We start from the raw sequence: 26,492 nt of genomic DNA, 5'->3' as shown, positions 1-26,492 counted from the left end.
TTTAGAAATAATGGACAACATAACTTCAAGCAAGATACCCCCAACTCGGGGTCAGGGTCAACAGGGAATAAGTTTCAGTCTGACTTGTGGTTAGTGTATTAACCCGAATATAAGCCGTCTGTGAAGAAACAAAAACAAATACATATTTTGGAAAATAATAACAATAATAATAAAAATCACATTTTCAGCAACTGGAAGATTGAAATAAAAAATATTTTCACTCTGGAGTCCAGTGGTGTGTGTGTGTGTGTGAGAGAGTGACAGGAAGAAAAGCTATGACTTGCTTGGGAATAAGGGGAATTAGCCCCAGCTGTTAGTTTGTATGCACAAATATTAATTAAAGAAAGCCCAAATATAAGACGACCGGCCTTTTGTTTATTCTCTATCCTGCATATATGTAAATTGTATACTAGTCGTGAAATTTCCAGAATGTGGGATAAATGTATCTTATCTTTCAGATTATAGTCCTACCTTCAGGTCAATAAGTGATATTTTTACTTATAAATACTGTTTTTTTTATATATTTAGAAATAATGGACAACATAACTTCAAGCAAGATACCCCCAACTCGGGGTCAGGGTCAACAGGGAATAAGTTTCAGTCTGACTTGTGGTTAGTGTATTAACCCGAATATAAGCCGTCTGTGAAGAAACAAAAACAAATACATATTTTGGAAAATAATAATAATAAAAATCACATTTTCAGCAACTGGAAGATTGAAATAAAAAATATTTTCACTCTAGAGTCCAGTGGTGTGTGTGTGTGTGTGTGTGTGTGTGAGTGACAGGAAGAAAAGCTATGACTATTTAGTGCCAGCTGGTTGGTTTGCATGTATAAATATTACAGGTTAATACGATACAAATGTGATATTGTATTTATAAATACTGCTTTCACATATTATGGAATAATGGACAAATCCACAGCTTAAAGCATGGTTTCCCAATTGTTATGGGTGAGTTATGGTGAAATGATGTGTTATTTTCTTTGGTCCATGGACACGAGTATACAGTACAACACTGTTATTGTAAGACCTGATGTACTGCATTTTAGTCAAATGTGGTTCTTGAAAAGTTCGGGAAACCCCAATTTAAAGAAATCCCCAACAATCCAAAAGGGAGCATCCATGGACTCTTGTGGGTTACGCATACGATTATTTGCCGACTGGGAATGTAGTCGTATTGTTAATGTGGGGACGGTTTCGGAACAGGAAACGTCTCTGGGAGTCTCCCGGATCAAACCATATGATCGTTGCTTTGTGCATAAAACGACAAATGATGAAAACGGCAATAAAAAAAAAATCGTACAACTTATCAGCGTGAGAAGAGGATTAGACAGACTTTCGTGAAATGGCTTCAAGTCAACAGCTTCCTCCTTTCATCTCCGAATGCAATAACGCAAATATTAGAATGTCTTTTCCCAAAAACACAACAAATATCCCAGGGTCCGCATCCTGGACGGCGATGGGCAATTGGCGAGGACCCATCCCACCCCTGCCGAGCCCACAGTTGGTTTTGGCAGTGGCTCTTTTAACACTTGTGCTTCATGGCAAGCTGCAGAAAAACACAGTAGGAGGCGGGGTTTGTAGCGTATACACACGACAACCATCCTTACTTCAAATACTGGCTTTCTTAACATCAACTTTGTTTTTATTCTCGAGAATGCATTTTATGTTGCATTTTGAATATTTGTTTTCACCCCAATTAACATATAATAATAATAGCATTAAAATCAATTTTGAAGAAAAAAAATTGCCGTATAAACATATTTTAACATTAATTACAATGAAAATATCAAAAATAAATATTTAAACATATATTATTTAAGTGTTATGAATATATTAACGTATATTATTATTTATTTTTATTTGTGAGAATGCATTTTATGTTGCATTTTCAATATTTGTTTTCACCCCAAATAATGTATCATAATAATAATCCACAATAATGTATACTTTATAGCATTAAAATCAATTTTGAAGAAAAAATGTGCCGTATGAACATATTTTAACATTAATTATGATGAAAATATCAAAAATAAATATATTTAAACATAAATATATTATTTAAGTGTTATGAATATATTAACGTATATTATATTAAAATGTGTATAATAGCAGGTGTTTATCATAGACACGTTTATTATTTATTTTATTTGTGAGAATGCATTTTATGTTGCATTTTCAATATTTTTTTTCACCCCAAATAATATATCATAATAATAATCCACAATAATGTATACTTTATAGTATTAAAATCAATTTTGAAGAAATAAAAATTGCCGTATAAACATATTTTAACATTAATTACGATGAAAATATCAAATATAAATATATTTAAACATAAATATATTATTTAAGTGTTATGAATATATTAACACGTTTATTTATTTTTATTTGTGAGAATGCATTTTATGTTGCATTTTCAATATTTGTTTTCACCCCAAATAATGTATCATAATAATAATCCACAATAATGTATACTTTATAGCATTAAAATCAATTTTGAAGAAAAAATGTGCCGTATGAACATATTTTAACATTAATTATGATGAAAATATCAAAAATAAATATATTTAAACATAAATATATTATTTAAGTGTTATGAATATATTAACGTATATTATATTAAAATGTGTATAATAGCAGGTGTTTATCATAGACACGTTTATTATTTATTTTATTTGTGAGAATGCATTTTATGTTGCATTTTCAATATTTTTTTTCACCCCAAATAATATATCATAATAATAATCCACAATAATGTATACTTTATAGTATTAAAATCAATTTTGAAGAAATAAAAATTGCCGTATAAACATATTTTAACATTAATTACGATGAAAATATCAAATATAAATATATTTAAACATAAATATATTATTTAAGTGTTATGAATATATTAACACGTTTATTTATTTTTATTTGTGAGGATGCATTTTATGTTGTATTTTGAAAATTTGTTTTCACCCCAAATAATATATCATAATAATAATCCACAATAATGTATACTTTATAGCATTAAAATCAATTTTGAAGAAAAAAATGTTGTATAAACATATTTTAAAATTAATTACATATATCAAAAAATATCAAAAATATATATATTTAAACATAAATATATTATTTAAGTGTTATGAATATATTAATGTATATTATATAAAAATGTGTATAATAATAATAATAGATATATGGTATTAGATGGCAATGTTAATTTTGTATTTTATTTCCAATATGCTTACACAATGTCTTTCTTGCATTTATTAACACATTATTAACAACATTTTATTACATGTTTTACAAAGATATATTAAAAAGACCAAAAAAGCACATTAAAAAATGGGTGATACAGTTATAAACTTTTTTATTTAATTTGTTTTAAGTTTAATTAGAATATAGAATAATTTGTCCCTCACAGCACTTACATAATACACATTTAAATATTATTTAAATGTATATAATACTGTCATAATATAGATTTAATTTGGCTACTGTAGGAGATAATAGTATTGAACTAGAGGAAGGCACAGCATATTTAGATTGTTAAGACGTACAATGGAATAATTAGGACATGCAGGTAACAAATCTGTGCACCATGGGAAAAGGTAGCTGAAGGAATGGTGGAAGGCAGCGAGCAGTGGTCCTCAAGGTTTTTTTTTTTTTATTCAGGCAATGACAGAAAACTCTATTGGTGTCATTAACAAGCGTTAATGGGCTTAGCTGGAGGCGTGTTTGAGAGATGACCATGACTACAGATCTAATGTGGAGCTGTGCACGGTTTGGGGGTGGTGTGGGGGGGTTGACAGTGAAACACACACAAAACACACACACACACACGCAAGAAGTATGTTAGGTAGCAGGAATACCAAGCGAAGTGGAGTACTGAGGATGGACAGACGGGGGTAGCAGAGTGACACACAGGAGCGAACCATTCTCATTGCAACATCTTGCACGGAATTCCACAAGTGAGAAGATGCAAGGTGACCCTCAGTGACTGCAGGTCTCACACTTTAAGTGTTTTAAGTGTTATTGTCAAATGTTTGAAATGAGTAAATGTGTTTAAAATACATCCTGCCCCATGAAAGCTCATCAGTGATCCGTAAAAGAGCTTTTGTTTACGCCTCTTTAAATGTCTAAATTAGACCGCTCCTTCCTAATTACACTGCACAACACACACTGTGCATTAAGATCATTTTGATGGGATTTACAATTTGTAGGCACATGGAAGAGTTCGGCAAAATAAAATCACTGGCAAAAAAAAAAATCAGCAAAATGCGATCACTGGTGTCGCATGCATATGCTTAATGCATAAGTGCATGCATGGCTCCCTGGCTGGCGTGTGTGATGTATTACACCATTAGACAGACACCTGCAGTGTAAGGATAATAATCAGCTACAATGTTTTGGAGTGGAAAAAAATGATGTTAATACCTAAATTGAGCAGTATGCAAATCATTAGTTTAGAGATGAGGAACAAATAGAGGACAATGTAAATGGGGGTACATAATGAGCATGCTATGTTAAAACAGAAAAAAGAGCAAAGCTTGCATAACATGCAAACTAGTTAATATGGACAGGCCACATTTTGACCAATACAAGAATAAAACATACAATGTGTAACTATCTCGCAAAATAAAATAAAAAAAAACAAGCTAAGCAAGCATTTGAATGGGATTTTGGGGCTAAATAAGGGAAAGAAATTTGATGATACCCATAGAACATTCATTCATTGCGTTGGTATGCTGGAGCCTATCCCAGCTAACTTCGGGCAGGAGGCGGGGTACACGGACAATTTGGAGTTGCCAATTGAACTAGCATGTTTTTGGAATGTGGGAGGAAACCGGAGTAACCCCCCCACACACACACAATCAAACCCAGGTCTTCCCAATCTCCTAACTGTGTGGCCAACATGCTAACCACTCGACCATTGTGCGGCGCTAACCATAGAATAGAAAATGTAGTAGGTAGCAGAGGGAAAACAAGTCACATATGACAAGAATGAGTTGACAATATTAATGGCAATATTACTAATGATAATGTAGATATACTGTTAATGATAAATTATTTACTAATTCGCTACCAAAGACGTATTTATAGGTCTTACTTTTTTATGTGAAAAGTACAAAGAGGTGATGATGCAACTCCACAGTATGTTTGGTCATTATTCATTCATTCATTCATTCATTTTCTATTGCTTTTTCCTCACGAGGGTCGCGGGGGTGCTGGAGCCTATCCCAGCTGTCTTTTTGGGGTGAGAGGCGGGGTACACCCTGGACTGGTGGCCAGCCAATCACAGGGCACATATAGACAAACAACCATTCACACTCACATTCATACCTATGGACAATTTGGAGTGGCCAATTAACCTAGCATGTTTTTGGAATGTGGGAGGAAACCGGAGTACGCGGAGAAAACCCACGCATGCACGGGTAGAACATGCAAACTCCACACAGAGATGGCCGAGGGTGGATGGTCATTATTCCCGTTCTTTTATTTTTAATCCAAAAAATAGGCAGCGACAAGCATTCTAAGACCTGAGTGCTTCTACCGTATTTACAAGTGAATTCATTATCTTTTGACTTTTCCCAGAATTCCCAACAGCAGACAAGCGGATAAGATATTCCAATGCATCTCAAGTAGGACGACCGCCTCACCTTGTGTGCTGTGACAGCAAACTGTTCGGCGCTGTTCATCATGTCGGCAGTTCTTTCCTCAGCCCTGCCCAATCGCTCACCTCGCTCGTTCAGAGCCTGGCTGGCCTTCTGTACGGCGCTGGTCACGCTGTCGGCGGCTGAGTGGAGTATACTGTTACCTGCAGGTCGGGGGAAGGGGAGGAAAAAGGAAGGGGGAAAAGTGGAAGACAAAAAGGAATGGATGTGATTAGTGCAACAGGAATGAAAAATGAGCCACTGGTATTGGAAGGGACTTTTCTTCAAGCTTATTTTCTTGGAGGTAATATGTAGCAAATTAACCTCTCGTCTCATGGCGCAGCATATCATGCATTTTCACATCTTTCTTTCTAGGTTTTCCTCTCATTTCAATTGTGCCAGTTCAGTGTTTCTTATTATTGTGATTATTTTATGTATTTATTTATATATAATTATTTGTACAAATTACTGTTTATGCTGTACATTGTTCATATTTGATGTCATCTATTTATTCTCCACATTATTTATGTGCCAGGCAACGACATTTGGTTGGCAATTTCACTGCTGTGTTATTGTGCAATGACAATAAAAAAAGTCTATCTATTTATCAGTGTGTTCCAGTTCTTAGGTGGAATCCTATCCACATGAACACTGCCAAATGACTCAAAAAAATGTATAGTTTTTAAATTTTAAGTCATCACCTGATCAAAAGTTACAAAAACCACAGCCTTTAAACCCCCAAATCTAAACACAAATATGGATTAAATGTAATTTTCTGTCAGGTATTCACACTGTCATAACCTCTTGACTGTGATTGGCTGGCGACCAATCCAGGGTGTATGTAGTTATGGAACAAAAAAAAGTCAAGTGGTACAGGCAAAATAATATTTCCTGTCACCTTCCCTAATCCAGAGGACCCAACTGACCCAAATCAAGATTGTTACTGTTGCCAAATGCAGTCCACTTACAGTCCAATAACCATCAGACGGAAAAAAATACTCATAATTTGCTCAAGAGCACCAAACACGGGACATTAAAAAGTAATGGTCTGTTACTGGCTCCTTCAATGGAGCTTCAGGTTGTGTAGGGGTGTCAAACTGCAGACTGCTAAGTGGCGATATTGCAGGGGGGAATCCCTCAGGCACTCCTCTGTGTGGTAATGACCTTCTTCAGTCTTCTGGTTGTCTAATGTTGGTGTGGCATTCACTTCCAAGCTGCAAATGCATTTTTATGGGACCAAAGACAGGATCAGATGTAGTCATTGAAGCCCCAGTGAGGATTCTCCTCTGACAGTTGGTCTGCAGCATGTCAAGAGCGCTACTATGCTATGCTAACGGCCAGACTCTGTCCTGCGATTCTGCAGCTGTGTTCTCGTCTGGACGTCATCTGTCATCTCATGAAGATGCTTCTGTGGATAGCGAGCCTGTTTATGGAAATATTCCCGGCAATTCCAACACATTGCATGTTGTGTGACAGCCAGGAAGAACCGCAGGGAACGAGACAGCTGGTATTCCTTCAAAGGATGTTAATTTGATTAAGTAATTTCAGAGGAGGCACACTTCCTGTCTGGACAGTTCGTCTTAGAGTCCACACAGACCTTTTCAACTTGAGCCAAATTCCTTTTAATCCTCCTCCTCGTCCTTCTGGGGCGTCCAGGAAATAATACTCCCATCATCACAATCATCTCAGTGTAACTCCCACCCTCCAGAAGTGAGCACTCGGAGAACATCTCCATTTATTTGTCTTCACTCGGCCTCCATTTTCTCCTGAGGCACCTCGTCGCCATTCATTCAGAGACGCGCTTGCAGCGTGGGCTCCCCCCATCATGGAGAATATAATTACAGAGAAGCAGGGTGGGGACGGACCTAGGAGAGCAAGGGAAGGAGCTGAATGGACCGCGTGGGAGGAGATTATGTTGCACCGCTTCAATTTTGACTGGAATGGAGAAGCTGATCATCTTTGTTGTTGGAAGACATTGCAGTTCGGTTCCATGTGATTTAGGCGGGTCACTGGTGGGATTGCAAGCTTGAGCATCGTCACATGCGAGACAAGATATTTCTTACAGCTAAAAAAAAAAATACTGTCAAATTATAGTTTTACATGCACAAAATAATGCAAACATAATTACAAATGACAAATGAATTAAGAACTGAACATTTAACATCAATTTTACGTAGTTTTGCAAAGCGGGAAGGACAGGAGACGAGATTATGCTTTTTTTTGTTTAAAAAAAAAATCTATGCTTAATCTGTGCATGTTAAAGACTTTCTAACACACAGTTTTACAAAAATAATGTCAAAAACATAACAGGTGAACAAGTGAACATTTAACATCCTTTTACCTGTAGTGGACACCCTTTGGACAACGACAATCAATCCATCCATTTTTTCCTATCGCTTATCCTCATTAGGGTCACGTATGCTGGAGCCTATCCCAGCTGACTTCGGGCGAGAAGCGGGGTACAAACTGGACTGATCGCCAGCCAATCACAGAGCACATATAGACAAACGACCATTCACACTCACATTCATACCTATGGACAATTTGGAGTCGCCAATTAACCTAGCATGTTTTTGGAATGTGGGAGGAAACCTATGCATGCATGGGGAGAACATGCAAACTCCAGAAGAGATTCAAACCCAGATTTTCCCGATCTCCTAACTGTGTGGCCAACATGCTAACCACTCGTCCCCATCACAAAGTAAAACAACATAGTGCTGCTGTCATATTTGACGAATGTAAAATCAATCTAACCACAAATGCATAAGTGTAAACAATGCGGGTGCATGGCTCTGCATGTCTCATTTACATGAATGGCGTAACTTTTCCCACCACCTCTTTGAGAAAGTCAGGGGTAATGAGGTCAGGGGATATGGTCAGTGGTCATTTTGTGCCAACACAGCGTGGCTGTGTGTTGTATTTTATACATCTTCTCCTTAAACTGTAACATTTGGAGGTCTTGCACCATTGTCTAAGTATGGTCAATTGCCTTACTCTTCTGTGCCTCCAATGTGTTTGTTACGTTGTGTATGTCTCCCTGGAGTCAGAGAAATGATATAAAAAAAACGCTGTTGCACTAAAAGGGTGAAAGAGGCCCAGACTGCATTGCACGATCATGTGCAAGCATCGCAACATTTTCCCCGGTGCGTGTGATATTAAGTTGACGCCGTGTACAAACCGTACACATTTTGAACGCCAACCAAACAAAGCAAAATTTCAGCCAAAATTTGGCATATTAACTGAAAAACACGGCAACTTATAGACGTTAAATTACCTATTATGCTAATTTCCGGCGCTTTGTAATTAAGGAGGCAATCTGCAGCCCATATAAGGAAGTACTAATTGTACTAATGTCAGCAGAAGTCAGTGTTAGAAAAAACACTGCAAAACCGAGCGTGCGGACCGATCCAAAAACCTTTCAGGGCTCACTTCCAAATGTGCACTGACACTTTGGCACCATTTAACACAAAAACATTGTAACAACATTTACAGGTCAGAAGATAATGGCACCACTGATGGTAAATGCAGCACTGAAATATAATAATATTTTTGTTGTTTTGCTTCCCTCCCCTTTTTTGTGCCTTTACATTGTTAATGTGTCAGTATATACTGCTGTATGTGTGGTGGTGGTTTTATAATGTGAAAATGTTGAAATACATTAACAAAAAAAAGCTTTTTGAGCAGACGATAAACTGACCCTGAAATTAATTGATTCTATTCAGTTAATTCCTTTACGTAAATTTGACTAAAGCAGCAACTGAGGCAATTAGAGGTGTATTGCAGGCTCCCCTCCTGTGTTATTGCATAGAATAAACACATGCACGCCATGGACATGTATCCGACTGGCTTGACAAATTGCTGACAGCCTACATTTACATTTAAGATGGCTCATGCAGCACGGTTTAACTTGAAGAGCGTCTCGCTACATGAGAGAGGGCACGCTACGTTTCCTTTCTACTTGACACAATGTTATCGCTGCTGTGCAAGGATAACGCTGCGGGGTATAAAACATGCATGTGTGGGCGGAAGGGAAGTGAGAGGACAGATTTTTTTACAATCAGTGCACTCAAATATTAGCGAGTTCCATCAAAATGATCTGCCTTAATAAGCGCATATTGTCAAAGGGCCTTCAGCTACTGATGTTCATGCAAGAAATGAATGAGGAAACCCTTCAAAGAGGAAGGACTAAGATTAAAAGTGCGCTGCCACTGTGTTAGAAGACATCTAGTATACCTTCTCAATGGATGATAGTACTATAGAAATTACATATTTGAGAGTAGGCAATATGTGGCCGCATGGTGGAACAGTCAGGGGATCTGGAAGTTCTGGCTTCATATCACATATTTGGGCATTTCTGTGTGGTTTGCATGTTTTCCCGTGCATGGGTTTTCTATGGGTTCCTCCCATGTTAATTAAAAAAATGCATGTTAGGTTCACTAAAAGTATCCGTGTCAGTGTGAATGGTTGTCTATATGTGACCTGTGATTGACTTGGTGTACCCTGCCTCTTGCTCGAGGATCCAGCATACCCCTGTGACCCTAGTGAGGATAAGCAGAATAGGAATGAATGCATGAGTAGATAATGTACGTACATTGGCAACAACAATGAAATGAATGACTGAACATCTGCCATCTTAATCAGAAGCAATCAAGCATGGTCTTGATAGTGTTATAATCTGGGGATGCACGAGTGCTGCCGTTACATGTTGGTATTCCAACATGTACTCTGACACTGTGAAGCAAAGCAGACACTGACAGCTCCAAGTAATATTCAAGTTTCACGTACCGTCTATTGAGATGTCCCCTGAAATGCTAACTTTTGTGAGTCTGTCATTGCAAATTTTCTCATGTGCCTCTTTACCTAAAAAAAAAAAAATAGCTGCTTTCTATTCAAAAGCATGAAATTCCCTGCTTTTCACAAGTGGCTCAACTGTCAGCTTTACACATATGCATTTAAAAAGGCATCATTTTCATCATTATAGTTTGTGCTGAGTAAATTTTTCAAACCATCGAGACAGAGCGACCGCACAAGCCATTAGCAAAGAACACTCCATCTCACACTGCCCTTCAGAGCATAATTCTCCTCTGCAGCATTCACTGAGCTGACAGTGAAAGGCCTGGACAGTGAACATAACTCACAAATAACCTTTGGGTATAAACTCCTCCAAATCCCTTCCAGCTTGTACTACACCCCCTACTGCGCGACACACAGCGACAAGTCATATCGGAAGGGGATCTGACCTTGTGCTAGCCGTGAGCATCCGGTTAGATTAACCACAGTGTTTGCCTCAAAAAAAAAAAAAAAAATGACAGCTGAGGTCACTCACAGTTTTGCCCTTAGAGGCGGCAGAAGCAAGGCTTTATTAAAAGACAACATCCCCTGTTATACATAAAAAATATCGAGGATGAGGTTTCATTCCTTCTGTATGCTGCGGGTCTTACCTCGTTTTCGGAGATGACTATGCTGAGCCACCAGATCTTTCCTCACTCTGTTCATAAACACTTTGCAACGGACAATGACTGAATCTACAGCTTGGGCTTCTGTGGTGAAGAAATATTGACAGGAATTATCAATTTGTGTGCGTGTAAAAAGATTGGAATATTAGTCAGGAGGAGTTACCAGTTGTCGGTGTTATCAGTTTAGTGCGAGGCCTCAAAACTGTTACCTTGTGATTTAAAGTTGGAGTCATAAATATACTAGTCACAACTAGGTTAATATTTTTTACAGTTTGGTTACATGGAACATTGAACAGGGATTTAAGTCACGCATTTTGGTTCTGAATCAACACAGTATGGAAGTCTCTCGTCAGTGTAATGCTGGAATCCGAATTACAGAAATATTGGTTTTCCCAAAGTTTGCAGCTTCAGTGTTTTTAGATCTTTTTGTCAAATGTTAATATGTTACAGTAAACCTCGGATATATCGGATTCAATTGTTCCCACTGGTTTTGTCCGATATAAGCGAAATCCGTTATATGCGTATACCGGAAAATGTCCGTTTTACACATATATCGGATTTATATCCGGTATATGCGTAAATCGGATTTTATCCATTATAAAAAGGCACTTCCTTGACTATGTTTCCAGTGTACCTGGACTGGGCAATGAAAAGAGACGTAAGGTAATGAGAATTTAACTTTATTGGACTCTGAGCATAACAAATTGTTAATTAAGCTAGGCCCTGTTACGCCCGTCAGGCCTACGTTATTTCCAATAGTGAGGTTAAGATCTCATTCACTGCTGTGCTAGTATTATTGACGTCACTCACTTTTATATTTGTCCTAAATCTGAATAATAAACGTGAATATAAATCGCGCAGGCAACGCTGCAAATGACGTCGTATAGCGGCCTGTCACGATTCGGCGAATCGGAGCGCCACGATGCGGCCATCCGATATATGCGAGGGAAATTTAATGGAAATGCATTGGAACGGGACTGGAGATTTTGTCCGAAATAGGCGAAATCCGTTATAAAAAATCTGATATATGCAATGAATTTTTATTGGAAATGTCTTACAGAAAAATCGGTTCTTTTTTATCTGTCCGTTGTGAGCGAATTTAAGATATATCCGAGTCCGATATATCCGAGGTTTACTGTACTACGTTGTTTCCCAAGCCACTTAGTTATCGCTTTTTGGAAGGGGCACCGCTTATCACTAAACTGTTGTTGGGTGGTCGCAAGCAGTTACTTTCGGAGGTTGTTTTGGTCCCATTCAAATATTCATGAATATGAATGAGCTCACTCCCATAGCTGAGAAGCAGCCCCACATATGAATGATTTCAGGATGCTTTACTGTTCGCATCACACAAGACTGATGGTAGAGCTCAGCTTTTCTTTTCTGGACAAACTTTTCAGAGAGAAAATGTTTTTCCCCCAGACTTCAGGAGTCCAATACATACATCTTTTGCTGATGTTCTTCCACAGAGAGGAGTGGCTTCCATGCACCATTGTTGACACCAGGCCCATTTCAAAGGTCTTCGCCTCACTGTGTGTGCAGATGCACCCACACCTGCTCGCTACCGTTCAGCAGCTTAACCAATTGTCGGAGATAGTCCAGACACTTGCTGGACTTTGAGGCACAGAACAACTGAAACTCTCAACTTAAGCGGTTGGTTTATGTTCCATCCTACTAGCAGCCATATCTTTGCCTGTGAAGCTCTTTTTGTGCGAAGCAATAATGACTGCACGTGTTTCCTTGCAGGTAACCATGGTTAACAGAGGAAAAACAAAAATTTCAAGCACCACACCTTTTTAAAACCATTATGAATAACTGTGTCTGTTATTCCCACTCAATCCGGATGACAAAGTCGTCTCCAGCCTTTGTCCTTGTCAACACACTCACTTATATTAACCAGAGAATCATTAACATTATGTCAGCTGGTCTTTTTTGTGAGAAGACTAAAATGGTGAAATGGTATTTTCGGTGAGTAGGGAAGACGTCAGAGGTGCCACACTTTTAAAAGCACTGATCTAAGCACCTCAAATGTACCATATTTAATGTACAGGTAGGCCTCAGGTTTTTAGACAGTCATGTGTTTGGACCTGCCTTCTTAGGAAGGTGAACTCAGATTTTTTTTGTTCTACTGGCTCTGAAATAATGTTACGAGTTTCAAGTAAGGTTTGACATTGAATATTAAAAAGAGTTTAATTTCAAGTTTTATTCAAGCAATTTCAGCGCCAGCGTTGGAGAGAACGGTCATGCCTCCAGCCAAAGTCTCTAAAGTGAAGAGTTCCTCTCCCTCATAAGATTGCTGTGGAGGCGTTCCCAATGATCACAAAACTTTCCATGAACTGTATATTTGGTGTATTGGTCTGATCTGCTTGCAACCAATCTTGGCAAGGAGGGCTGGATGTCTTAGCCAGGCAACAGAAGAGTGATTCATAATTTAACTACTGTATGTCCGTGTCTGTGAGTGTGTATTAGTTTAATTAAAAAGAACAGGGTGCCTTTGTTCCAAGTGAAAGGTCTTATAACTGTTATGTTTCTGTTGTACATAAGCACATACATGTTGCACTACCCATTCAGAACAGAGTGGGAAAATATTTCTTTCATAACAGGTGTTTTTTTTTTATTTATTTGGGCAAAAATATGAAACATTACAGTGCATTTCTTACATCAATGAAAATATAACTTTCCATTATTTACATTTGTATTCAGCTATCTGATCACAAGCCCAAAAGGAGTAGGCAGAAGCAAAAGCTTATAAGTGCCTACCCCTTTTTGCAAGATATAATCATGTTCATGCCACAGTCTTGTTTTCCCCTGTTATTATCATTGTAATATTATTATTGTTATTATCATTATTGTTATAATATTTATCATTATTACCATCATTATAATGATCATTAATATTCCCATTCTCATCATTATAGTTGTAACTATTTTTTTATTTTTTTTTATTATTTAATTTTACAGACTTCATTGCTTCTTTTAGAGTGCTGTATCATTCCATCTGTTGTTTTCTGAAATCTGCAGTATTTGTGCTTTTATTGTCAATTTATTAGCCTATTAGCCTTTTCCCCCCTGAGTGTAACATTTACATATCATTTTCTGGATTGCATGTGTCTAATCTTGTGCATTAAAAAACAAGAACTTGAGACTGTGTCTGGACAGGTGACCAACCCAAACATCAGTTTCTTCTTGTTAAGCCCTACCTTGAGGTTTTTAGACGTGCTTTTTAGTTTGTGTGTGTCTAGTCTTGTGCATTAAAAAGCAAGGTTTTAGGTCTGTGCTCAAATCGATGACCAGCTGTTAGATCGTCATACACCTCAATGAACTCCTAAGTCACTCAGCTTAGACACGGAGCACATGTAATCACATAAAATAGTCATAAAATACTAAATGAAATCATAGTGACAAATAAAGCAAATGCTTCGCAACTGTTTCATGTCAATATTGAGACAACAACAGTGTATTCTCCCACCTTGCGCTGTGCCGTAACTACGTCTCGAGTGAGTCTTGTGTTTACCGACCAAAATTAAGTAATTCAATAATTTGGTTGGGGAAGGACATTAAATTTGCAACACTGTAAAATCAGGCCACCAGTACAATGCTTTCGCTGTGACATGGCTTATCATGGGTGTGTTTTTTTTATTCATCAGGGATTTTTGTGGTGCATTCATTGGCATATTTGAACGACATATTGTTCACATATCTGATAAAGTAATGGCATTTTTAACCCAATTTAGACATTTGAATGAGGCCTGTAGATAGGCATATTACCTATATGTGTTTCTACCAGTCTCCTTGAAACTGGAATGTGCAGCCCTCATGTTCAACTGATAAAATGTAAGATTTGTCTAAAAAAAAAAAAAATCTACTAATGAATAAGCACATTCCAAATTGGTGGTACAGGAAGTGTCTGAGCAGATATGAGTCTCCCACAGTTATGGTCCCACACCTGAGCAGCGTCATGATCTTTGTTTTGCACTGGTGTGAGACTTAAACTGAGGTGGACGGAAAGCTGGCATCTCTTGTGGCTCCTGTCACAGTACACACCAAGGAACTTCAGCATCGTTTACACACAAAGAAGATCTCCTCTCTTATCCTTAGGGCGCGCCAACCTTGAGAAAAGTCAGCTTAATGCAATTCCTGATCAGTTTCTTACTACAGTTGTCCCTCGTTTATCACTGTTAATTGTTAAATGGTCTGTGAAATTTACTCCACTGCACTGTGATTGGTCACATTCCCTGTGTTCGCTGTATGCTAAACTCTATGCACGCACAGTTTTTGCCTGGGCATGCCCATATAAGGAAGCCCGGGTTGCATTGATGTCAATGGAACTCGGTGTTGACAAAACACAGCATGTTGTAAAAGACAGCATGCAGAGCGATCCAAAACTGCTTTCAGGGCTCACTTCCAAAGGCGCAAACCTCATTATTTGACATATTGCCATCGTTTAACACGAGAATACAACATTGTAACATTTACAGGTCATAAAAGAGGGAAAGCATTAAGTTGCCTTTAAATATGCATATTTTAAATGAGTAATAGGCCGAATTCAAACCACAAAACAGCCATAATTAAATAAAACAGAGAGTGGCGGTGCAATGTGGAACTGTAATGTAGCGACTGTGTACATATACTTACCCTGTGGGCACACTAAAACAAACTATTGCTCTGATAGCATGGTTTGTTTGGTGCACTGTAAACAGCATAATCAAACAATAAGGGGTTGTGGTCTACTCTGGTGCAGTAACTCCTGCTGAAATGTGAATGCTAAAAAGACTGAAAAACAGTGTATAGTTAATCTACAAAGCTATACAAGCTAGGCATTGACCACTCTAAAGCAGTGATTTTCAACCGCTGTGCCGCGGCACACTAGTGTACCTTGAGAAACCGTCAGGTGTGCCGTGAGGAATTATCCAATATCACTTTAACATTTATTAATCATCATTTGCAAATATTATGTCAATAGCCATGAATATATGGACCCACATATTCAAATTGCATTTGGTATATTTGCTAAAACGGAAAGAACTGAACAGGGATGGAATATTGCTTTCCCCAATCCGATTGAGGTATCTTCCCGCTCAAACGGAAAGTTGTCAGGGTGCCTTCTTCTCCCTGGTGTTTTTCTTCTTCTGTTGTTTATTGGCGGTTGGCAAGCAGCTTTCGTGTGCATTAGCGCCATCTGTGAAACAGAATCTAAACCCTTCTATACTTTATTCACAAGTACAGTTTTATTAAAAAAGAAAATATATATCTATATGAAACATGTCCCGAGTTTAATTATAAAATATTAGCAAGATTGAATGTGCTCTTTTCCTGTTTAAATTTATCCCGGGTGCGTTCTTTCAGCGCATGCTCAGATATGACGTAACACGCAGCTCCAGACGTTCTTCAGTTTTAAAAATGGAGGCCAGCAATCGGCATTGGACTAAGCAAAGTTTGTTTTTGATTCAAACTAAATTTCAAGACTGGACAGACGAAAAACTGACAAAACGGAGTTATTCCAACAAGTGAAAGAAAAACCCGGGGAAGCCGGTATCATGTGATGTTGATGTTTACGTTTTACTGCACATTACCCATTGACTATTCTGGTTGATTTTCACGGCGCATGTAGACAAGAGATTGGAATATTTCTTTCCATGGATACCATTGTTTCCCAGTCATTCGGAAAGAGAAAACTCGTCATGTAAACGTGGCTACTGTGGAGTGTCTGTGGTGTAAAGACTGGCAGAGCAATGTAATATTGGTCCGTGTGGCAACACCTACCTTGTTCCTCCGATGGACTTATTGATGCACGTGTGAGGTCGTGGTGACCTTTTGTAACATTTTTGGTTAGTGGTGTGCCACAAGATTTTTCCAATGTAAAAAACGTGCCGTGGCTCAAAAAAGGTTGAAAAACACTGCTCTAAAGTATAGATCTATATCTATAGTATATTTCATTTCTGTAGAATTATCCCTTGATAAGACTGTACTGTAATAAACATGATAGCCAAAGCACCATTTCCCCGCAAAGTTGTGTCTTGACAAGAAATACAGTAATACAGAATAACACTTAATACATACCTAATAAACAGCAGTTTCTGGCACTTAAAGGAGGTGATAAATTGTGGTGCAGATGGTGCATGTTTTCAGACAGTGTATACAACGATATCAGTAATAGGATAGAAAATGCTACAGCTTCACCTTGTAAAAAAAACTTTAGCTCATTACAAGCAACTCTCCTCTACAGTGTTACCAAGGAGAGAAGGTTAAGTGAGTGCAGTCTGTTTGTCGGCCATTGTGCAAATATCTATGCGGGAGCCAAGGTGCTTGTGGTTTGATGGAGCTCAGGCAAGAGCCAAGCCGGGGGAGGATGTGTTTGTATTCACAACTACATGAATAATACAAAAGCTGAACAGTGCTCAAAGATGAGAGTCAAGGGTAAACAGATCAATATCTGATTTATCCGGGCGGGAAGCGTCTTTCTTTCCTAAGTTTATGAGGAAACTATTTACATCCAACCGAGCCGCCAGGTTGTATTGAGATTGCTGTGTTTCCACCTCACATGTATTAGATGGATGTAATGATGAGGTTATTCCAAAGGGGGAAGTAACAGTTTTGCTGCAAACTATGTACCAAATAGGGGCTCGTAATGACATGTTAATGTTATTTGTCAAGGTGTCAAAGATTCACACTTAGAACACAGATGCAGCATACAAGAAAGAAGCATGCATTTTCACCAGAGTAGACTGCCTGATTTACTTCAGACTGCACAAAACATAGACATAATTTTAAATAATGGTCTCACCTCCCAGCAGTTTGGACTGACAGTTGACAAACTCTGGTTTCCGTGTGGGGATGTAACGCTGGCAGGTGTGGTGAAGAATCTGGACAAAGGTGCACTTCTCTCCCGCAGAACCGGCGACCCACTGGTCGTAGGCGTTGTCGAACGTCAGGTCGAACTCCGGAGAGTCCTTAGCAGGAAGCAAAGTCAGAATTCAACTGGAACGGCAGAATTCAGAATTCAGCCGCGCTTACTTTGTTGGAGTCGATGCCATTGACCTGCCGGAGCTGGTCGATTGTCCACTGTGACCGTTTCACAAAGGCTGATGATCCCTGGAACTGCTTCACCTTCGTGATGGTGACGTGCACTGGTTTCTTATTTGTCACTGCAAAAGAAATACACAATAACATTTCATTATAGAAGGCTGCACGGTAGAGAGTGCTTGGAGCACACAGCTAGGAGACCCGGGTTCGATTCCCCACTCGGCTATCTCTGTGTGGAGTTTGTATGTTCTTGTGGGTTTCCTCCCTCGTTCCTAAAACAAGCATGTTACGTTAATTGGCGGTATGAAATAGTGTGGTGTGAAACAACGGCTGAGCGACAACCTCGTGGGCGGGGCAGTTGCTGTTCCCAGGTTGGGAACCTTTTTCTACACGAGCAGTTGCATCACGTTTTAATATTTTTAAAGATTGCAGAATCTTGTTCAGAAAAAAAATGGGCCTCATAGACAGTAAGCTTGGGCCGATAATTAAATAATCACACAATAAATGAAAGTCAAGTGGATAATTGATTTGTACCTAAAATAGTATATTGCCTATTGTGCATATGTGTCTGTTTTCCTCATCTTTTGCCTCAAAACAAGCAAGAGAAAAGGTTTGTCTTGTTGGGTGGAGGTGGGGCCGCTAGCATACACACAGAGTGCAGCAGAGTGTAACATAGTCGTATTTCAATTAGTGGATTACAATATATTGTCAGAGTACTTTTCAAACTAATTAATATCCCGTCTTGTCTCGTTCCCGGAGGAGACCCATTCTCATGTATTGTCTCGTCCCATGAACTGACTGCCTTGTGACACCACTACATGATGCTACAGGACAATTGCCCCTTTCACACAGCATGTCAAAGACAGCTTTCATCCACCATTTTGCTGTGTCGCTGTTGTGTATAAATGAAGGGGGAGGAAGTCGAGCTATGTATTTTTTTAGGTAGTATGAAAGCAGTAACGGGCGGTCTGGGGCCTGTATAAAAGGAAATGCTGCAATGATGGGGACAGGGTTTTGAAGTTTAACACCTGACCTGTCCACCTTGTTCTGTATGAATGGCATCGACACAGCCTCACAATCTTGCACATGTGACAATATCACAGCTGTAAGAATGGGTGAGACAGAAAGGGTGTTGAGTGGTAAGTCTAGCACCGGGAACCAGCATGGAAAGGGGGTGAGAAACTCAAAGATGTCCATCTTTGGCGGTAGTAACCAAGTCTCTGAACCCATTCCAGATCTGTGCATTTCAAACATTATATATTTTTGTTTATCTGTGCTGTACAAACTGAATTTGAAACTGAAACCAGCAAAATGCAAGAAAAAGGACAAATTCATACATGTTGGCAAGTCTGTACTAATATTCAAAGTCCTTTCTGCCGCTTGCGCCCCCCCCCATTTGATAAGCACTGCGCTAACCCAAGACGAACTGGTGCTCCAACTACACTTTTCACCTCCTGTTTAATGTCTTGTCCTCAACTAGCCCCCTCTTTCACAGGGTTGCATAGACTTCCTTCGGACATCCATGTTTGCTGATAGATCAGGATCATAGTGTGCTTCACGGAGACGTCCAGCTCATTTCATTGCTTTGATAACCCGGAGAGCAGACCTCCGCTTCCGTCATCCCACGTGATCTATTGTGTCGCTTCAGATAAGAGGAAGTGTTCGGGTCAACTTTCGCTATTGTTGCTCTTTACTCTGATCCTCATCTTTCCAAACAGTTTACAATTAAAATCGCTGGTTGACCAACACGTTCCACTACATCCCCCTGTTGGCTTTACAGTCAGTGCTGCCCGCCCATTCCTCTGGATGTGATTTATATAAATATAGGCAGAACCTATTGTTGCAACAGGTTATATATTCAGGGAGCAAGCTCCCCAATGAGCAGGGATGTTTTGTGTATCCATTTAGACAGCTGCAGTTAATACGTGAGGTGCCGGCCTGTGGTCACAGGAAGACACAAAGCCAAAGCCACAAGCATGACCAAACAGAGTACAGAACTTCAACAAAACAAATTCAAGGGGCTGACATGTTTCAATAAAAACAACAACTGGATTTAATAAACTATAAACTACAGTATTGAAGATACGAGGGTGCTTTTGTTGTGAGGAACTCTTATCTAGAAAACAACGGCACATTTTTGCCAAACCTATTACTGAGAAAATTGTGTTTTTCCTCGTGTGATAAGTTGAGGATTGGCAGCAGCTAATAGAAAAACAGAAGCTAACAGTGTTGTGAATTCAACCAGAAACAGTCTAATGGCAAAACCCTGCCTTCGTGTAATAGGACTAGAAGTTGGTCAGACAAAAACATGTGTCTGTGTGAGTGCGTATATACACACATATATACACATACATGTACACACATACATACACACACACACGTATATACACACATATATACACATACATATACAAATATATACACATATACATATACACACATACACATATATCATCACATATGTTTTTTATATTACAGTAAATGTTATTTTATTACAATACTGTAACTATTTGTGATCCCACAGCTTTTGAATGTTTAATGCAACCTGCAATTTGTTCTACTTTTTTGAACGCACCATCTACCGTTCCCTGGTGCAGAGGGATGCATGGATGTATTTTCCCCCCTTTTTCTTACAGCTCCTATTTGCTCCGAAATGCTGATACTATGTGGGAACGCATAATGGTACTTTAAGTGCTAATGTGCATGATTGTGGTAAACAACCTCTCCGAAAAACAAAGTCCACCCAGCTGGATTGTGGCTCTGTATTCATTTAGTGCTTTTCATTTGATGTTTGTTCCTGCCGTAGTTTTATACAATACATCATAAAGAGGATCAATCACATCGCTATAATGTACGTATGTTTTACGGAGATGTTGAAAATCTTCCCCTAGTTACTTGATGCTAAATCGCTAATGCTAGCACAACGCTCGACTTCATCCATTTGATCACATTGACAGCCCGTCAATAGCAGCTGTAACTCCAATTTTATCTGGCAGTTCAACGCAAAAATCACTATAAAAACACTATAATTACACACTACATTATATAATACTTCTATTTCACATAACGTTGCAATTTTTCCCCATTCAAAAAATACTTTCACTTTGTAGTTTTACATTTTGTTTCCTGAAAAAAATACAACTTTCTAAATGTAGAATAAATAAACTGAACACACTGGATAGGAGTGGAAAACACGGAACAACAGAAAAAATAAAGTACAAGTGCAGAAAGTTAGACAGTGCAAGATTTCACAGACTTATCCAAACATTTTCAATAGCATATTCACTGATACCAGCTTTGCGTTCAAAACAAACACAGAGACCAGACGTTTAGAACTGCACTTATGTAACACTGAAAATATGTTATGAAGAGAACTCACTTGCGGCTTTGTTGCATAGTTAAGGAGGAAGTCCCATGAGACTTAATGTTGACGAAACCATCTGTCTCAAGGTCATAGCACAATCAAAACGTCGGCATTGAGGTCTTAAAGCGCCAGCAAACTTAGAGGCCCTCAAATTCATTTCATATTCACTTGACTTTCACTCAGTCGCTGCTGCCTTGAATGTTAAACAATAATTCCGACTTGAAAGGAGAAATCTTATTCCTTTTTAAATGATTTCCACGACTGCTGACAAGGGTGCGTTCTTAATCAAACGGTAGAATGGCACACTTCCCCCAATTTGAATCCTGTATTGTTCCAACATCATAAAGTGTATAAATCCTGTAACAATCACCAAGAGGCTGCCAAGACTATTGTTTCCATGTGGGCTGTGCGGTCCCAGCAAGGCCATGCTATCCTGCTCCAACGATGACATGCAGTCACTTCCTCTAGTGGATCAGTCCTTTGTTGTACTTGGCTGTGCACAAGGGCCGAAAAGGGGAGGGAAATTCAACGTACGACAAACATTCTGGGGATCAGCTTCCCAGTGTGGAAATATTATCAAAGTTGTTTTAAGATGGGAAACGATGGGAACAAGATGTCTCATTCAGCGGCGGTGGATGACAAATGATCAAGTTATCATCTGCCGAGAACGAATCGAGGAAGATTGTTATGAAACAAAATATGAGGCGACACATGGAGCACACGGTTAACTTGACAATGACACCCTTCAAAAAAACAGAAAGCCCACACACGTGAGATACATAAATCATTTTCTTTGCCAAATAGGACAACGGGGCGCATAACAGCGAAAGATGCTTTGCTTATTATTGGAGCCTTGCTCAAAACTGAAAACTGCTGAAAATTGGATTTTTGCAGGTTATTCACCCACTAAGTTGGAGAAATGTAGCCATAAATCTGCTTGTGCATCTAAATGTTTGACAGACCAAAAATTTATCTGGGTATGGTAGGACTGGTCAGAATCTGTTTAAAATGATCATAAATATAACTTGTGCTCAACTCAGCCACCAAATTTCTTACACACTAGAAAATGCATCATCAGAAACTGCTGACAACTCAATAAAATGTAACTCTGCTTCAACTGTGGAACCACATTTCTGAAAAATACATCGGTGACTGGTTCTACTGGTCACAATGTAAAAATCTAAAAATTGTAGTTGTAACTTGGCTCCAACCGTGTGAAAACAATGTCCGACATTACAGAAAATTCATTTTGATCATCACATACACGACTGCTAATCACAATTTGACATCTGACTTTGCAACAAATTTCTGAAGCTAAGGAAAATAAAATGATCCGTCCAAACCTAAAAACAAAAGGTAGTCCTCAACTCATATGACCAAAACTATGACACACCTGAAATTAATCTGATCTTCCTGAAATTTTGTCTGCGTTCTGCTCCAACTGTGCGGCCAAATTTCAGAGACACTATAAATACATTTTATCGTTACACAAAAGTATTAATTTGCGGCGTATGCCCTTATTTCGAAAAAAAAAAACATCAGACAGGAGACCTTTACGGATAATCGTGAGCAAAATTATTACATCAAAAATGTAACTAATTGCACCTGTGCGACCACATTTCTGAAAAATACATCGGTGACTGGTTCTACCGTGTGAAAACAATGTCCGACATTACAGAAAATTCATTTTGATCGTCACATACACGACTGTCAATCACAATTTGACATCTGACTTTGCAACAAATTTCGGAGACACTATAAATACATTTTATCGTTACACAAAAGTATTAATTTGCGGTGTATGCCCTTATTTCGAAAAATAAACATCAGACAGGAGACCTTTACGTATAATCGTGAGCAAAATTATTACATCAATGTCATCATTATGCAATCAAACCTCGGTTCAGTTTTAGTATGATTTGGATTCTGACAAAAAATATGGCCCAGATTTTGCTAGAGTTCTCATGAAATCTTGGGTGTAACAAGCTGTTGTATTTTAGTGTCAGTCTCCTGAAAGGGGGACCAAAAGCGTGACATAGCTAGCAAAATTTTAAGTTATTCTCCAACCAGTTTAAAATAGCATCACTATAGTGAATAGTATCAGTATCAAAAATATGACTTTAATACTGTGTACGTTATCACTATATATGATTTAAACTAACCTATTATGCTTTTTCCACTTTTCTAACCTACAACTTTGCCCTTTTTTAATGTGTTTTGCGCGGAAAAAACATTTTAGCACATGAATGGGACAGTATCCATCTGATAACATAGCTAGCTAGCTCAGCTACACAGGCTAAGCTAGCTTGTACGCATTAAGAAAAAAAAATCGGCGGTACCACTGTATTTTTAAATTTACTCCATTGATATGTCTGTTCTTTGACCACAGTCCTCTTTATAAGCACAAAACTATCTCAAATTCAGTCACGTTTCTTTCAACTTTGGCTTTTATGTTTGTTGAGCAGTTGTCTAACAGCTTGTGATTGTGGACTCTCAGAAACTAAACATGTTATAACTATGAACACAGTAAATATGATAATGACATGGTGAAATATTGCAAATAATTATATTCTTATGTGGTTTATTAATAAACCATTTTCTGTTTATTATTTTTAAAATTTTGTCACCATGGGAATGTTTTTATGTTGAATGTACAGTATGTCCCTGACCAGGGCAGCAATACATGGAATTCATTTGTTTGGTTGTTGAGACAATAGCCAACGCGACATCAAAGTCCATACTGAGTTGCAAGTGCCTTAACATGTATGACTAAACTGAAAACATGACCCGTTATCATAAGACAGTCAGTTGACACCCACCATTCTGCTTAAGCTGGAACACGTTTATCTTCAGAGAGGCTGTCAAAGGGGTTTATAGTCACTCCTGGCTAGACCAGCACCAACACGGCAGAACAAAAAGACCTCTTCAGTCTATTCATTGGGCTTGAACACTGTCTCTTCTGTGTAAAAGGGTCTGCTCGAAGGCAGAATAGTAACCATGCAGTGACATGACACAAGAAGTGAATGGGAGCACATGCACTGAGGCCAACAACATCGCTACAAGATGTTCACAGAGAGAAAAAAATGGAATAAAAATGCAAACTAACACGACGGTTGCAGTCACGTTTTTTGTGGTTTTGTAAGGAAAACATGCAGTTCTTTGTGAATCTGAAAGTCAAGAGAGGCATTTCTTTAGAAAAAATTGAGAAAAAAATTGAGAATTCAAACGCGTACAACTTTTAACAAGAAAAAAAGGTCACTTTTTGCCTGCAGCCAAAAGTCTGTTAAGCGCTTGGCACATGGCTGAAACACTCACTCAAGGACGACACATTCAAAAGCTTTCTGGAAGCTAGACAAATCAACATGAGCTATAGAAAACCAGAGTGCTCTTAACTCAAGTGTGAAAAGTTTGACAGTTTATTACTTTTTTTCATGTTTAATCAAGCCTTACTCCTTACCAAAATTCAGTCAGAAGTTTAAATTTGTATGTAACTCAATGCGTGCGCTTTACAAAACACCCGCTGTAGTTTATCATGAGCAGGACTTTGCAGCAAACATTTGTCTAACATTTTGGCCACTAACCATAACCACACATGTCATCTTTGTTTTATATAATTGTACAAAGCTACCTCTTTAGCGTATTTCTTGTAGATCTTTGGCATGTTCTATGTGCTATTGTTGTTCATGTGTTGGGTTAACATACTGGGCACATATTCAGCCTGTAGTTCTGTGTATTATTGTGTCGTTGAAAAACTTGGACTATAAATCGCTGATTTTTTTCCAAACACTATGAACTCTGCGGCTTAAACAAAATAGAGAAATAATCGGAGAGCGCAGACCTCCGCCAAGCGCCATAGGTCCCCTCATATTGAGAGTCACACCAAAATAATAATCCTAATTTTATTGAATCTGAACCTGCATTTTTTTCCCAAGTGCTCTGACCGTTTTTGTGGAGTTGTGTGCACAAATGCTGAAAATTGGTCCTATCTCGCAATGTTAAAGGATCCAGACATTGATGCGGATCGGCCCCAAATTTGATTTACTTCTTGTCTATCCCATTTCCAGCAATTCCTGGAAATTTAATCCAAATCAATTGAGAACGCTTCAAGTTAACAAACAAACAAACAGATAAATGCCCACAAAAACATAACATCTGTGCTGCGCTGAGCAGAGGTAATAATGCAGCTGATTTATGGCTAAAAAGAACTACAGTTCCCATGATTGTTGTTTATATTGTTTATTTTTGTATATTGCATATTTTGTACTACTTAACTGATTCTGTACTCTTGCTGCTTTACAATGCAAATTTCCCTAATGAGGGACGAATAAAGGCATATCTTATCTTATCTTATCTTATCTTATGATGCTCGGGGTGCAGATTCAGGAAGTAGTGAACTGTATGCTTATGTAGTCATTTTTTTAAGTGTCATGCAGCAATTGTGTTTTGATCTTACAAATCTTAGCTAAGTTTGATCAAGTGTAGAATTCCTACAGCTTTTGCTTGGACGGCTTGGACTGCGGCAGTCTTTCACGTCTCAGAGCAAGCGTGATGCTGGGAACATCGGATGTAGGTGGGATTGCAAGGTTTATAGAGTGTGTTTCTGTGTATATATTCAAAATAACTTAAACACAAGTGTGGCCTACATATGTATACAACATTTTGTGCGGCTTATATTCATATGCGCTCAGTAGTCCAGAATAAACAATATGAACAAATATGAAATCGTACCATGTCCAGCACATTTTTAACCTTTACACGTACAAGGAGCTGTAAATAACTGATATTTTTGGCAAGCCCAACACAGCTAGAGATTGATTGCATAAACTAATCTGTGCAGATCTTCATTTACCCCAATGGACATAATGTTAACATTGTAAACAAAGTTAACAACCATCCTGTATCCGCATTAGCTTTGGCAACAAGGGACATACAGCATGTTTGAAAATAGCATCTGTGCAGCCTTTTTGGTTGTCGAGTGAGGTGTGCAGTGCAAACGCCCTACTGATTAC

General features: G+C 38.5%; 1 protein-coding gene across 2 annotated transcripts in view; it reads right to left on the bottom strand.

The window, feature by feature from the left end:
- Window positions 1–251: 251 nt before the first annotated feature.
- The window catches only part of stxbp6 (syntaxin binding protein 6 (amisyn)), a 62,863-nt gene continuing 36,622 nt past the window's right edge, over window positions 252–26,492 (bottom strand). The window contains exons 3-7 of one of the 2 annotated variants that reach the window (XM_058090332.2): window positions 18,111–18,241; window positions 17,881–18,046; window positions 11,085–11,183; window positions 5,650–5,807; window positions 252–1,550 (exon numbers count right to left, since the gene is read on the bottom strand). In XM_058090332.2, coding sequence (XP_057946315.1) covers window positions 1,527–1,550; window positions 5,650–5,807; window positions 11,085–11,183; window positions 17,881–18,046; window positions 18,111–18,241 — 578 coding nt within the window. In that variant the 3' untranslated portion in view covers window positions 252–1,526. The remainder of the gene's footprint in view (window positions 1,551–5,649; window positions 5,808–11,084; window positions 11,184–17,880; window positions 18,047–18,110; window positions 18,242–26,492) is intronic. The other variant, XM_058090331.2, reaches the window with a different exon arrangement.

This window comes from Doryrhamphus excisus, linkage group LG14 (genome assembly GCF_037039965.1).
Source record: "Doryrhamphus excisus strain RoL-2023G ecotype Guam linkage group LG14, RoL_Dexc_Guam_v1.1, whole genome shotgun sequence".
NCBI lineage: Eukaryota > Metazoa > Chordata > Actinopteri > Syngnathiformes > Syngnathidae > Doryrhamphus > Doryrhamphus excisus.
The sequence above is the reverse complement of the archived record's forward strand: the minus strand, read 5'-3'. Positions and strand labels throughout refer to the sequence as shown.